Source organism: Lipotes vexillifer, unplaced genomic scaffold (assembly GCF_000442215.2).
Source record: "Lipotes vexillifer unplaced genomic scaffold, Lipotes_vexillifer_v1.1 scaffold837, whole genome shotgun sequence".
Taxonomy (NCBI): Eukaryota; Metazoa; Chordata; class Mammalia; order Artiodactyla; family Lipotidae; genus Lipotes; species Lipotes vexillifer.
Window position 1 is genome coordinate 1067628 of NW_006775771.1, and position 14333 is coordinate 1081960.

Sequence of the window (14333 nt, forward strand, 5' to 3'; positions counted from 1 at the left end):
ATCCACTGCCTGGAGTAAGTAGTATTCGCTGATTTGCTCCCTTCGTCGAACATCTGTTGGGCACTCATTATACACTGAGCAGTCTTTGAGGTACCAGGGATGCCACGGGTAGCAAAACAAAAATCTCCGTCCTCAGGGAACTTAAGTGGGGGGCAGGGCGCACAGGGAAGCAGTCGAGAAAATAAACAAAATAAGTAAAATACTTAAAATGTTAGGTGGCAGGAGATGCCTGAAGAAAAAGAAAGCAAAGAAGGGGAATAGGAAGTTTGGGGGTGGGGAGTGATTTTTAAAGAAGGTCATTTCATTACTTGGCTTTTATTTCAAGTGTGATGGGAAAGCCATTGGAGGGTTTGAGTAGGGTAATGACGTTATCTGACATTTTAAAATAATTACTCTGGTTGCTCTGAGAATAGAGGTAAAGGACAAAACTGAACAGTTTTCAACACCTTCACTGCCATCACTGTAGCCGTGGCACCATCCTCTCTTGCCTAGATTATTGCAGGGAGGCCCGATGAGACAATTGCAGTGCTGTAGGCTAAAGAAGATGGTGTGACATGAGTAAACAAAATACTCAACTCTTGCTGTGTTTCCTCCTTGCTAGAGGATCAAGAAGGGTGAGGCATTTTAAGCTGTTAGCAGGAAAAATATTGTAAACATTTGCCACAAGTGGAGGCTGGATCCAGAAACGAGTAGCCAGAAGGTAGTTAGAAGGGCGGGACCGAGTGGGTCGGGGGGGACCTGGCCTGAGAGCCACAGCAAAGGAGTGAGAGGGGAGGTGACGTAGAGTGCAAATCTCAGAGGAGAGGATGCTTTTGATGCAGCCCATATGACCAGGTGCTGATGGGGAGCAGTGAGGAAGGTCATCAGGAAGTAGGTAGGACTTGGAAGGTCAAGATTCTAGAAGCACCATCACAACCTGTAAAGTTGCTGAGAATGACATGCAGGGGAAAGAATGGCAAAGCAATCTGTAAACCTAAACTGAAGTCCTCAGGGAAGGTGGGAGAATGCCCTGAAAGGGGAGGGAGGGGTGTGGGAGCAGATGCGGGGGGCAGAAGGAGAGCTGCAGGCTGATGGGGGAGCAATCAGTGCCTCTCTCTTGCCTTAGGAGTGAGAGCAGTTTGAAGGATCAGCATCCCCTGGAGATGGTATAATCGGCAGAACAACTTGGGTTCACTAATAAGTCAAGCTCAATTAGCAATCTCCAACGTTTTGATAGGGTGTCTAGGCTGGATGATCGTGGCAGTAGTGTACATGGATGTATTTTGACTTTGTAAGAAAGTTGATGGTTTCTCCTCTTAGTCTTTGGACAAGATGGAGAAATACTGTGTGGACAGCAGTTCAGTTGCTTCATAGATGGCCTGAGAGCTATACCCAAAGAGTCTAAAATGAGGACAGTGTCTCTCTGGATCAGTGTTTTCAGCCATTTTTAGCCCTAAATCACCCCCTGCCCCACCACCCAGTAATTTAAACATGGATATCTCATTGTCTGCCCTCTACCGTTGGGTCTGTCTTCTATGTTTCCACCAGACAAGAACACGATTTTTCAAACTGCACTTACTTTCATCCACTTGCCTTCAAAAAATGTTGATATACCCTTTGTCTGGTTAGGTTGACCTGGAGGAAGGTCTCTAATGGCTTGGTTCTGCTTAGCATTGTTGGTTTTCTCCTTCAGTGACCCGGATGAAGATGGCAGAGCTGGTTATCAAATTTAACGTGACATAGCATAGAAGGAGAGCTGAGTTTTTTGGATGAAAGGATATGGATTCAGATGTCCCTTGGTGGGTCGGAACGATGGACTGAAACTAGCAAGATAATAAGGGCAATGGAGTTTTCCACTCAAAGTAAAGTATTCATTGCGTACGTGTAAACTAGAGGAAGACGATGAGTCAAGAAACCTTCTCAGGTCTTTTTTCTTGTGGACTGACTGGCCTTTTGTTTGGTTGGGTTTTTTGTTTGTTTGTTTTCACTCATCGTTTCATTATATGACCCTAAACCACGCAGAGACGTGTACCTGCACATACCGCCAATATAAGCCTCAGTAATTTAAAAAAGAGCAAGGTCTAAATCAAAGAAGTAATCATTTCATCCTTTTGTGGACCACATCTTAAGTGTTTTGAGTTCTGAGTGCCATTCTTTGAGGACTGTGACAAGCTAGAAGGCTCCGAGAGGGCCCCTCGCACAGTATTTGGTGCTCAGTTAATAAATACTGGTTGAATGGATGGTTAGGGATGGTGCCTCAGGTCCCGTGAAGGACAGTTCATGAGACTAGGAAAGAGGAAACTTTGAGATAGCTCTCTTCAAATATTTGCAGAGCTCCGAAGTAGAAGAAAGACTAGATTTCTTTCATGTCTTCCCAGAAGACAGACCAACACGCCAACGGGTGGACTGGGTCCATTTAAAAAAGCATTTCCCGGGGCTGTTCTCCAGTGGCACTGCAAAGTTAGTCCTGTAAAGTTCCTCGGACAGAGACTATACAGCAGCCCATTCGATGACAGAGGCCGGGGCCAGTGTGAGGGGTGTTGAAGGAGGGATTCCTGCATTTGGGGTACAGCCAACTTAGTGGCCTTCTGGTCTCTTCCAGAGCTGAGCTTCTCCTTCCAGTGGGTCCAGATCAATGGTGCCTTGTCTTTTCAGCTTTGCAGAATCAACGCTGCAAGGGAAACTATTACACTTACTTTTAAAAATGTTTAATGGAAACTTCTGAGGATACCGCCTGGAGTTAGGGAAAGCCCTTTAATTTATTTAGCCCTTTTTAAGCCTTGCATTTTTTTTTTTTTCCCTCATGTCATCCTTGTGTCAGTTGCCCTCATAAATATTCATAAAGGAATTGACCCCAAATGAGAGTCTAAATATCTTTCCTAAGCCTTTCAGTTTTGCTTTCTTGTAACAAGTAATTATTTGAATATGATCTCTGGTCAGTTATATTATTGTAAACTAGTGAGTAATCTGTTTGGGGAGGGTTTTTTTTCAGGGGGGTGTTGTTTTTTGGCCACACCGTGAGGTTCGCAGGATCTTCGTTCCCCAACCAGGGATTAAACCCGGGCCCCGGCAGTGAAAGCGCTGAGTCCTAACCACTGGACTGCCAGGGAATTCCCTGTTTTGGGAGTTTTAAAAAAAATTTAATCAGGATTTCGGAAACCATAGGATCTGATGTGAAGGAATAGACTTTATCTATTCATCTTAAGCCCTAAGTACATCTATGTCTTAGAGCTCTCAAGCTTCCAACCTCTCTTATCCTCTCACCTCCCCCAGCGGAGAGGAGTGGAAGCCAAGGACACTTGGGAAGCGTACAGATTCAAGCCCACAGCCTAGACATGGACTGTGGATGTAATATGAACAGCAGAAACTGAGGTGGCCCCTTAAGCTGCAGGACAGATTGAGGGAGGCCTGCAGTCTGTGGGAGAGGACTCCATCGGACTCCTTGGCCACAGGTAAAATGACCTGGGAAGCGGTGGCTTCCGCAGCTTCCCTGTGTTCTTCCCTGTAGGCTGTGTTGGGGAACAGCTGCTGGTTTTGTCCCCTCATGATCACCTTTTGCTCTTTTGCCTCACACAGAAAATTCCCCTTCCTTTTCTGCCGAAAGTTCCCCATCATTGCCTGCTTTTCACCAACTGAGAGGTGGGCAATAATGGTCTCCTTTGAGACTCTTCAACTAGAAGGAGAAACCTGCGGAGCTAAGCCCTGACATCACTTTTCTTTGGTGTGTTTTCTGGGACAGTCTGAGTTTAGCTTAAGGGCCGCTAACACGGGATACGATCTTGGGAGAGTAATGTAACCTCGGTCTCCTCATCTGTCAGATAGGACACTGCAGGGTCTTTGAGAGATTTTAGACGTGGTACGCAAATACCCAGCCCAGTGTCTGGCCTTGTACAAGGTGTTCGGTAAGTTACAGCTGCGGTCACTATTATTAGCTATCATTGATTTACACCGTCTTTAATCACGTTACCAGTTTTAACTCTTGAGTATTTTACTCTTTGTTATTTACGGGAAGTCCACTTACCGTCACGTGATGAGCTGTGCTTCAGATTCTGAAAGCCTGCGGAGGGGAGGGTGCTCTGCTTTCTCTCTTTATTTGTAGTTATTCACCCTGGTCATTTGTTGGGGAGGGGAGAGGAGGGGGCTCGTATTTGATTGAAAACCAACAATGGCAGGAACAGAATAAACCTTTCTTTTCCAGAGCTGTCTTTTCTATTTTCAATTTTTTTGTTGTTCTTGAAGATGAAGAAACAGGGGCTAAAATGTAATATTAGCACTCGTGGCGGTCTTGTTCCTGTGGATGACAACTCCAAGATGAGTGTTTGCCTTTCAGAGCTGTGGTGACACAGACTTCACTCTCCTGAAATTCTCTGCCCTGAGAGAACTCGATTACCTGGGCTTACGGTGGAGTCAGAGGACAGTTTCTTGCTGCCTTTTCAAGCTTGTTAAGAGTGCTCGTAGCCTGTCTCCACTGAGCTCTAAGTAATTTCCAGTCCTTGATTCTAGAGCTGCCACCTTCTGCCTCACGAGTGATTCCAGACTCTGTGCCTGGATCTCCAGGCCCCAGTCCCTCCCTGGGGACCGTCCCCACTGCGTCCTCCTCTCTGTCTGAACCTGTCTTCTTACTCTCCACACTTCCTCCCTTTGGTCCCCAAGCCCTGCTTGTGCCCACTGCACAGCCTTTCTCAAGCCATTACCCCCTTTCCCTTGAGCCATGTATTCTGTCATCTTTAGGGTCAAGGTGACAGGGGGCTTATTGCTCAACTGAATTTGAATGTTAGCTAATGACTTTGGTCTCTAGTAGTGGTTCTCAACCGTGGCCGCACACTGGAATCACTTGGGAAGCTTTTAAAAAATCCCTGGTACCTGGGTCCCATCCCCAGAAGTTCAGATTTAATTGCTCTGGGATGTGACCTGAGCATCAGGATATTTCAAGCCTCCCCAGGTGATTCCATATACAGCCAAGATGGAGAACCACTGGTCTACAAACTCGTTCAATCCCCAAGCTGAGTGTATTCTAATAATAGCTCTGTTTGGTCCCCAAGTGACTTGGATACCACAGTGTCTTAAATAGTTCATGGGAGTATAGAAACATCAAAGTAGCTATTTCCACCTTGTGTTAGTTTGGTAGATTTGGGGGAAGGAAATAGTACGGTTCTTTTTTCGAAAATTCAATCCATGGCATACCGCTGGGCCCACTTGACGGCGGCAGCAGCAGCAGCAACTAGCTTTTATCAAGCTCTCAGCATGTGCCAGGCACTGGGCTAAATGCTTCCTAAGCTCGTCACATTCATCAGCCCATTTTTATCCTCACGACAAGCCCAGGAATTTTTGGCCTCTCTACTTAACGAGGAAACTGAGGTCCAGAGAGGCTTATCCGCTCTCGCAGGGCTATACAGAAAGCAGTGCTAAACGCAAGCGCAGACACGTCCAGTGCCAAAACTTCACTGTTCCTCTACCCTCTGGGAAAGAACTTAACCAAATAACTTCCTGGAAAATAAGGATGTGCCTGCTTTAGCTTTGGGGTTGAGCCCTTTTTCAGTTGGGTTGCATTCTTTTGTATATCAAGCTCCTTCATAAATTTGATGTCGGGTTTCACTTCCAAGCTGCCTAGATATATCCAGGACCAGGGGGCACGTCACAAATTAATTTTTTTCATGCACTCAGGAGATACTAGTTGAGAAAAGCGTCTTGCTTCTAGCCTCTAACCTAGCAGAAACTACCCAGTCTGTTACTTAATCTTCCTACCACTTTTCTGAGGGATTGAATAGGCAGTGTTGTGCCCATTGTGCAGAAAGGGGGACTGGTGTGCCACGTATTAGCTTTCTACTAAATACTAGCGATAGCTACCACTTCTTGAGTACTTACTAAGTGCCGGGCTCTGTGCTAAGCTCTTCACATCCTGTGTGGTTATCCTCATTTACAGATGAGGAAACGTAGACCCAAAAAGGTGGAGCTACTTGCCCAGGGTTATACAGCTGGTAACTGGGTACCATGTTTGCTTGTTTGTTTTTTAACTTCCTTGTGAGCAAAATCGCAAGACGTGGCCTTCGTTTGCTCTCTCACCATAGCCTGGCCAGCCTCTGCTGTGTGTGTCATGGCATCTGGACAACCATGTCTGGAATAAACCACTGAAGCGTAAAGTAGATTTTCTTTCTGTGTGTCGAATGGCCATTTAATAGCTATCGTGAAACAGAGGATTTTCTGCCAACCTTGAATATCAGGCTGAGGTCAAGCAGGCTCTAAATATTCCTTCTCCAGCCATTCCAGTACCAGGCTGCTTTGGCGTAAACAACCCCTGAAGGTGAGAACTGGCTCTTGGAGCAGTTTCCCCACCCCCACCCCCGCCCCCCCATCCATCGCTGAGTTCTGCTGTTTCTCACAGTTCCAGATTAATGACAAGAATCCTGCCACCACTGCTGGGGAGCTTCATTATTGCATGGACACTAAATGCTTAAGACAGGAACCTATCACCCCTGCTCGCTAATTGCGAATATGCCAGCTCATTTTCTCTCTCTTCAAGCCTGTAAAGACTTGGTATTTTCTGGTTTGTTAAAATATGTGTACACACACACACACAAATCTGTAGGGAGAATGACTGTTTATACAGAAAGAGATCAGCAGTGTGGTGACCGGATGGAATCTCAGGGAAAATAAAGTACCTGGCGGCCTGTGTCAGGGCAGCAGGTCACTAATTGAGTGCAAACCTTTTTTTTTTTAATGTTGTTTATCCCCCTACAGGGCATACAAAACCATTGAGGATGATGACTTGAAGTTTCCCCTTATATATGGAGAAGGCAAGAAGGTAGGCACGTGCCCTCCCCGGACTGAGAGAACAAGGCTCTGTCTCCACGGAGCCCGTGGTGATCTGTGTGTTCCACTCAGCAGCTCATGATTTTATAGCCTTGACAGCTTGAAAGAATATCACCTCCATCATCCTTCAGGCCTCCTGTCTTGAGGGTCCAAGGAGTGGCAGGGTTGGGGGACGGGGGTGGTGAGCATGAGGGACTAAAGTTAATTTTGTGAAAATGACATCCCCTTCTCAATCCATTTGAATAACTTTTTACAGTGTTTAAACACGACCACTTTCACATACATCATCTCCTTGTGTATCTGACAACAAGGCACGAGGCAGGCAGAGCTGGCTGCCTTATATCCATTTGGTAGATGAGGCAGCTGGGACTCCGAGGTTAAAACTGCTCAGGCAGTCACGCAGCTGGCGAGGGGTGGTACCAGATGTGGAGCCATGGCCTTCCACTTCCTTCTAGTGCCCTCACATCCCACCACGGAAGCTCAGGCTTTGCAAGGTGGCTTCTCCACTTGCCCCATGGGAAGGGGATCCAAAGTTTCACCCTGATTAAACTATAGGATCACATGGACCAGATGCCAGGCGGAGATAGCAAAGACCATCCATCACCAGCTCCCAGGGCCTCAGTCAGAATCAAACATTGTTGAGCTTAAGGAAGGTTGTTGATCTTAAAGTGGTCTCTGAGCAGAGACTGGAGAGGGTTGCAGTCCTGGAGCAGAGATGAGGAAGCTTTGAAGCCATTTCCCAGGAAGAACAAACCCCTTCTGAATCATTGCATTCTTCCTCCAAACAGGAATACATTTCAACTAGGCGCTGAGAGTTCCAGTTAGAAGTGAAAAATGTGGTCACGTTGAAAAGAATCTTGAACTGAAATTTTTTTCAGCATTTGATAGCTTTTATCAGGATGAAGTGACTCATAAGAAAACCGAAGGAGGCCTTCATGGGCAGAACTTGAGTGTATGTGTGGGCGTGTGCGTGCGTGCGTGCGTGTGTGTGTGTGTGTGAAAGAGAACGCACAGGATTAGGTTTTGGGCTCAGTGTAGCCCAGCAGTGATTTCACTGGAAGGAGACATTTCATGGAGGGAAATGAAACACAACTATTTGATCAATAAATGCATCATTTTTCAAACTAACTTGCCCCATCCCTGGTTGAGAATCATGACAGGGTAGAGCTCTACTCCTGGTAGGGTTTCGTGTATCTTTCTGTAGAGTGGGCGCCATCAGTGCACATCACTCAGCCCAGTGATCTACGCCTGCAGCTGCAGTTCTTTGTGGTGCTGAAATTCTCAGTATTACCCTGCTGCTACCCAGTGAGTCCCAGTAAGCTCAGGACCACATCCTGTTGCCTTTGTATCCTTAGTACCTGTCCAGCCTGGTACTTGACACATGGCAGGCGTCAGTAAATGCATGAGTATTTAATAAGCTATTCAGTTATGTTCAGTATACTCTCCTTGGTACAACAGGAAAATGGATAAATGTGTTCTTCAAAGATTACCAGCAAAAAGATTTAAAAGAGCAAGGGTTTTCCCAGTTTAGCAAACAGTTCAATTCACCAGGACATCATGTTCCTCCAGCATGTCAGTTAATTAGGGCTTGACAGTTCTGTGATATGTAGCTGACAAGTTCAGTCATTGTACCTGTTGACCTATTTAAAAGCCACTGTGGCGTCAGTCTGCTCCAGGCATGCCCTGTACCAAAGTAGCATGCCGCCTCTGTCCCAGGAGTCCCTGATCTCTGCAGAAAGCTTTACAACACGTCCGTCAGTTCTGTCTTCATCCTTTTACAGGGGTTTTCTCCTTCCTCTCTGCACACGGCCTCCCCAGAAGTTTCAGAATACTTTCACTGCTGTTACTTTTCATTTAGTTTCTGCCAATGCTTTGAAGGACTTGTGTGGGACATGTAAACAAATTCAGTAACTAGCAGAAATATCAGATTTCTTTGGACTAAAACGTCCAACCAGAGAAGGTACCACAGCAGGAAGGAGAGTAGAAGGGCTACAAGGGACTCAGAATGTCCACATCTAGAGCTGAACGCGTCTCAGCTAGAAGGGAGCTGGGCCAGGCCCCCAGCAGAGCAGTGCCAGACCAGAGGTCCCCAGGTCCACATTCCTGTCTGCATTTCACCCCCTTTGATTCTTGCCTTTGAAGTGTGTGTTACGGTTTCATTTCCACTTGACTGTAAGTCTGCCCACCTTCTGATGTGAAACCAGCTCCAAAATCCACAGCTTTTGGGGGAAAGTAGGATGAAGATATGGTAACGTGTTAGACTCATGCCTTAGCATTTATAAGTTATTCTTATTAGGCAAGCATTAGAGCGAGGATTCAAGTTCAGGTCTTTGAACCGTGACACTACACCAGGTATAGTGTTGCTGATCCAAGTGTTAGAGCAGTGGGCTTCGGTCCACCCAGAATGAGTTTCACTCCATCCCTCTGTGTTTACCTGTCTTGATGCTGGATATCCTTTTGCACAAAAATATAGTGCCCCCTGCTCCAGGGAAACTTCTTAGTAGAATTTTTACCTCCTCTGAACTCATATAACCCATTGTTCATGTGTCTTTCAGCACTCAGCCATATTCCATATGTTGTTAACTAGACATGTACCTCTTAGCCTCCCTTACCAAGTTCCCTTGTAGGAGAGACCAGGCCTTAGATATTTGTCCCCCACAGCATGGGGCCTGCACATAGTAGGTGCTCAATAAACGTTTGAGTAAACCAAATCTGTGGCCTCCCAGGAGCTCATTAGGCTGACAGTGTAGGCATTAGTTTAATCGTATTGCTTCCTTAAAGCATTTGGACAACCATGTAGAGAAAGCTACAGATGGTGTGGTCTCAGCTATAAGGGGTCTGTGTATTTACAGCAAAGTGACATCATGTTCTTTTCCACCCAGATGGAATTTGTGAAGATGTTAGCAGGACAGGTTATCGAGTTGCTAATGGTTTATTTTCTCTAGCCGTAAAGTGTAATATATGAGCTTTGGGTGGGCAGGATCTGCCTCTGACGGTTTTACATCTTTTATCACAGAACCAGAGACGTAGCAGGTGTTCAGTAAACACGTGAAGGATGGATGTATAGCAGATGGGTGGGTGGATGGCTGGATGGGGGGATGGGCAGATGGTTGGATTTGGTTTGAATTGATTTCAGTAGCTGTAGACATCACAGATGTATTGTATTTGGTTTATTGGACACCCTTCCCTCCAGTCTCTGCAAAAGAAATTTGAAATGAGACAGCAGCAGTCCATTAAAATTAAGATAATTGCTAGAAAAGCCACTCCTCAAGTATGCAAGTGACCTTGGTGGGCCCTTCCTTGGAAACAAGTACCCACAGAAGTTAGCAGCCAGGGGCATGGAGAGGGGCAGGAAGGACTGGAAAACGACTGCTGCTCTCTTAGCCCGTGGCAGCTGTACTGTGGTGAGAATACTTTGTCTGTGTGTGTGTGTTTCTGACGACCCTCTGCTTATACTCCTAGGCCCGAGTAATGGCGACTATTGGAGTGACCAGGGGACTTGGGGACCATGACCTCAAGGTGCATGACTCCAACATCTACATAAAACCATTCCTGTCTTCAGCTCCAGAGGTACCGCATGAGGTTTTTGTTTCTCTTTGGTCCAAGAACATGTTTTCTACATTATTCTTCCCATGACTCACACCCCAGATGCAGACAGTAGCCAACTTGTGTCACGTGTACTTCTGCAGTGTCTCTCATGTCTGTTTCTTTTCTCCACTCCATTCTCACTTGGACTGTGCTGGTTCTTCCCTCATGGCCTCCCACCCAGACGGCTGCACAGCCCCTCGTGGCATTCCTTGCCTTCTCAATCCAGCCCACATATTGCCATCAGGCCAGTTTTCCTAAACAACCACTCTGACACCTGTTTGTTCAGAAACCTTCAACAACACCCCAAGGCTCAGAGACTAAAGCGCAGACTCCTTCACTTGGCATTCAAGGCTTGTTATAATTTGGTCTAACTTAAAAAAAAAAAAATCTGATCTTTGTTCCCCTACACCAGCCAGAATGAACTTGCTTTTTTTTTTTTTTTTTTTGGTGGTACACAGGCCTCTCACTGCTGTGGCCTCTCCCGTTGCAGAGCACAGGCTCCGGACACGCAGGCTCAGCGGCCATGGCTCACGGGCCCAGCCGCTCCGCAGCACGTGGGATCCTCCCAGACCGGGGCACGAACCCGCGTCCCCTGCATCGGCAGGCGGACTCTCAACCACTGCGCCACCAGGGAAGCCCCCCTCTCAGATTTTTAATTGCCTAGAAAGTTGATGTTATTCAGTTGATGTCTAGAGAAGTTAACTGAAAAACAAGTTGTCATATATTTGGTTTAAAAAATCATTTTTCTTATAATACAGGAAACAATGTCAAGTTCTATTTCAAGGTATATCATTTACAAAAGATATTGCTTCTAAGTGATAGAAAACTCTAAGTAATAGTAGTTTAGGGGTATATTTTCTCACATATCAATGGAGGCTGGAATTTGGTGGCTGTTCATGTTGGTGCAGCACCTCCAATGTGCCAGGGGTGACACCTCTGCTGCTTTTTTTCCTTCATAGTTGCAAGATGGTGACAGAAGCCCCAAGCATAACATTTTCATGCAAGGCAGGAAGGAGGGGACAGCCTATCTGTCCCAGTAGACATTCACTTGCATCTAATTGGCCAAAACTGTGTCACATGACCACCCCTAGCTGCAAAGGAGGTTGGGAGAGTGAGAGAAATGTTTGCAATTTGTACAGTAGAGGAGAGCCAGGGAGGGGTGAGTCGGGAACCAGCGGTATTTGCATACTGTGTAATTAACTATTGAAACTCTGCCTCGCACTGGAAATGCCCTGAATGTTTAGACATAGCTCCGTCTGCATGTTCTTCCCAAGGGTGGGTGCTGTGTTTGTAGCGAAGGCTCTTTTTGTTGGAGGAAACAGAAACCCACTCATGCTGACTCAAAAAAAGGAGGTGTTTATTTTAATAATGTCGGAAGAGATATTTATGGGGTCCACAAGAAGAACCCTTGAAGAGCCAGGCTTTATGGGAGCGAAGGTGGCTCTGGAATCCAGGCAGCCCTGAGACCAGCCATGCTCCATATGTCTCTGCCACCAGACAGCCAGGTTCTGACTCCCCCAGTTGCACGTTCCCAGAGAGGAATCTCATTGGCCCAACTCACCTTTTCTCCGAGGTCACAAGTGACTTCCCAGCCTGTAGACTGTGTCCACTCCAGAGCCAGCGATGCGCACCATCAGCCACCCAGGCCTACCCCTTTGGCAGGGCTATGAGCAGGGCTAGTTCCTTTAGAGTCCTTTATTGCTGAGGCTGACATCTAAAATAGATCTAGCCACAGGAGGTTAAGAGGTTAAGAGAGGGAAATCTCTAGTAAATAGCAGGCGTGGAAGATACGCACATTTCCTGATATCACCCGGGATGTCAAGTGAGGTCAGCTTGGTGGAAATAATAATTACCATCTGCAGATGTCTCTCTTTTCGCCTTCATAGCAATTCTGCATGGTAAGAACCCTTATGATATAAAATGTCCAAGGGTCCCAGGAAGTTGGTGGATCCCTGCTCCCTCTATTCTGGCCAACAGAAGGATCCCTGAATTACTGCTGAAACTCCTCCTGGCCAGAGAAAACCAATAAATATCGGGCTGGCCAAAAAGTCCGTTCAGATTTTGCCGTAACATCGTATGGGAAACCCGAACAAACTTTTTGGCCAGTACTTTTGGTACTGTCACCTTTCTGGTTTCCAAAGAACACAGGTAAAGTGTGACTATATGGGGGGTGAGGGCTTCTCAAGAAACACTAATAACCATTTTGCTCCTTAAAGGAGAGTGAAAACCTTCTCACCCTCCCCACCCCCCCCCCACACACACACACACACACACACACACACACACACACACACACATTTTCTATATAAAGGGAGAAGTTTGGTTTGGTTTTCAGAAGAATGATCTCTATGCAGTTAGGTTATAGATCTTCCAATCACTGTGCTCCTGCGGATCCCAAGAAGAGACTGTAGGTTTAAAACATGGGCCAGCATGGGAGAGTCCCTGAGGACTGATGAAAAATCCCAGCTGGTTGATCAGAAACTTCATGTCACCTGTCTGGAAGTCTGGGCCAGATGATATACTTTTTTTTTTTTTTTTTTTTATGTGCAGCATCTCATTTAATCCTCACAACAATTCTGTGATGTGTGTATGGTTTTTATACCCATTTTACAGACCAGGAAATTGAGATCCAAGGAAGTAAATTAACTCCCCCCATGGTTGTATAGTTATTAACTAACAAGATGATCCTTGTACTCAAGTTTGTCCAATTCGATCAGGCTCTGTAGGAGAGGGAAGCTGAGTTCAAGGAAATCTTTTTGGATAGTGTTGAAGGGACCCACTGAGTACTTTCAAGGGGCTCTGAAGAGAGTACCTCTGTCTTGGGACCTTAGTGGCCAGAGTTCCTCAGAGAAATACGGCCGGCCTCAGACTGCAGTTGTGGAAAATGATGGTGTGGTAGAAAAAGTAATTGGGAAAGACAGGACTGGCCTTCTGTGTGTGTCACCCTAGGCCAGACAGAATTGTGCAAAATGAGGTTGTGCACCTATAATTTAGCTTAATGGGTATGTAGTGTAAATCTCAAGCTTCTTTTGCACGAGATTAAAATTGTTGTACATTCTAAATGCTTCCAGATGGAGAGGCCTTAACCAGAGCCAGGAAACGGGGAGGAAGGTCCGAGGGAAGAGGGGGGAGCAGCTTGAATCAGCTCCGATGCAGGAGTGCAGAAGAAAAGATTGTACCCATCTCGCCGGTCTTGGGGCAGAAACTCCTTTTCCCTGGGTGGCAGTGATAAAGTCAGACCCTGGAGAAACAGCTAGGGGGCTTCTCTTGGGAGCCCACAAAGCCGGGTAAATTTATTTAAACCATCTAATAAGGAATAACTGGCTCCCTTACTGCCTTTATTCCCCCACCTGCACCCGAAGCCTACCCTGGCTTTCTAACCGTGACTTCCTAAGAACATTCCCCTGCTATGCTTCATCTTTGCCAAGCATGGATCTTTATTTCACATTTGGGTTCTAAATTTCAAACTCAGCTCAGGCTGGTAGTTTTAACAGTCGCAAGGAAGTTGGGTATGTGTGTGGAGGGGGGGGTTGGAATGTGATTTAGTTCTAAGAAAAAAGGCTCAAAAATCTTCTTGGAAATCAGCATTGTTCCCATTCATCATTGTAGCTCCTAATTTGACTTGATGAGTTAAATAAAAATAAATCAAAACCATGTGGATCAAATTTACGTAAAAAATGCACAGGGGTTTAAAAATTAGAGAAGCGTTTCTAGCCAAACACATTTTTGGTTTCGCTGAACACAAGGCACTGGAAAAACCTCGAGTTTGCCAAACCCAAAGAGCGGCCGCCAGGTTTGCTGAGCCTCCCACATATCTCCCCAGGTCGAAGGTAGGGAATCTCTGGCCGAGAACTGAATTCCACAGGAGGCCCCCATCAACCCAGCACGGGTCTGTCCGCCGAGCGTAGGAAGCCTTTGACCCTCCCCTGGTCCACCGCATCATCCCCCCCCGCCCC

The 14333-nt window shown here is 46.3% G+C and overlaps 1 protein-coding gene across 1 annotated transcript in view; it reads left to right on the top strand.

The window, feature by feature from the left end:
• PPM1H (protein phosphatase, Mg2+/Mn2+ dependent 1H) overlaps positions 1-14333 on the top strand; it is a 261969-nt gene that overhangs the window by 210412 nt on the left and 37224 nt on the right. The window contains exons 7-8 of the mRNA XM_007450186.1: positions 6718-6781; positions 10252-10359. Of these exons, the coding sequence (XP_007450248.1) occupies positions 6718-6781; positions 10252-10359 (172 nt within the window). The remainder of the gene's footprint in view (positions 1-6717; positions 6782-10251; positions 10360-14333) is intronic.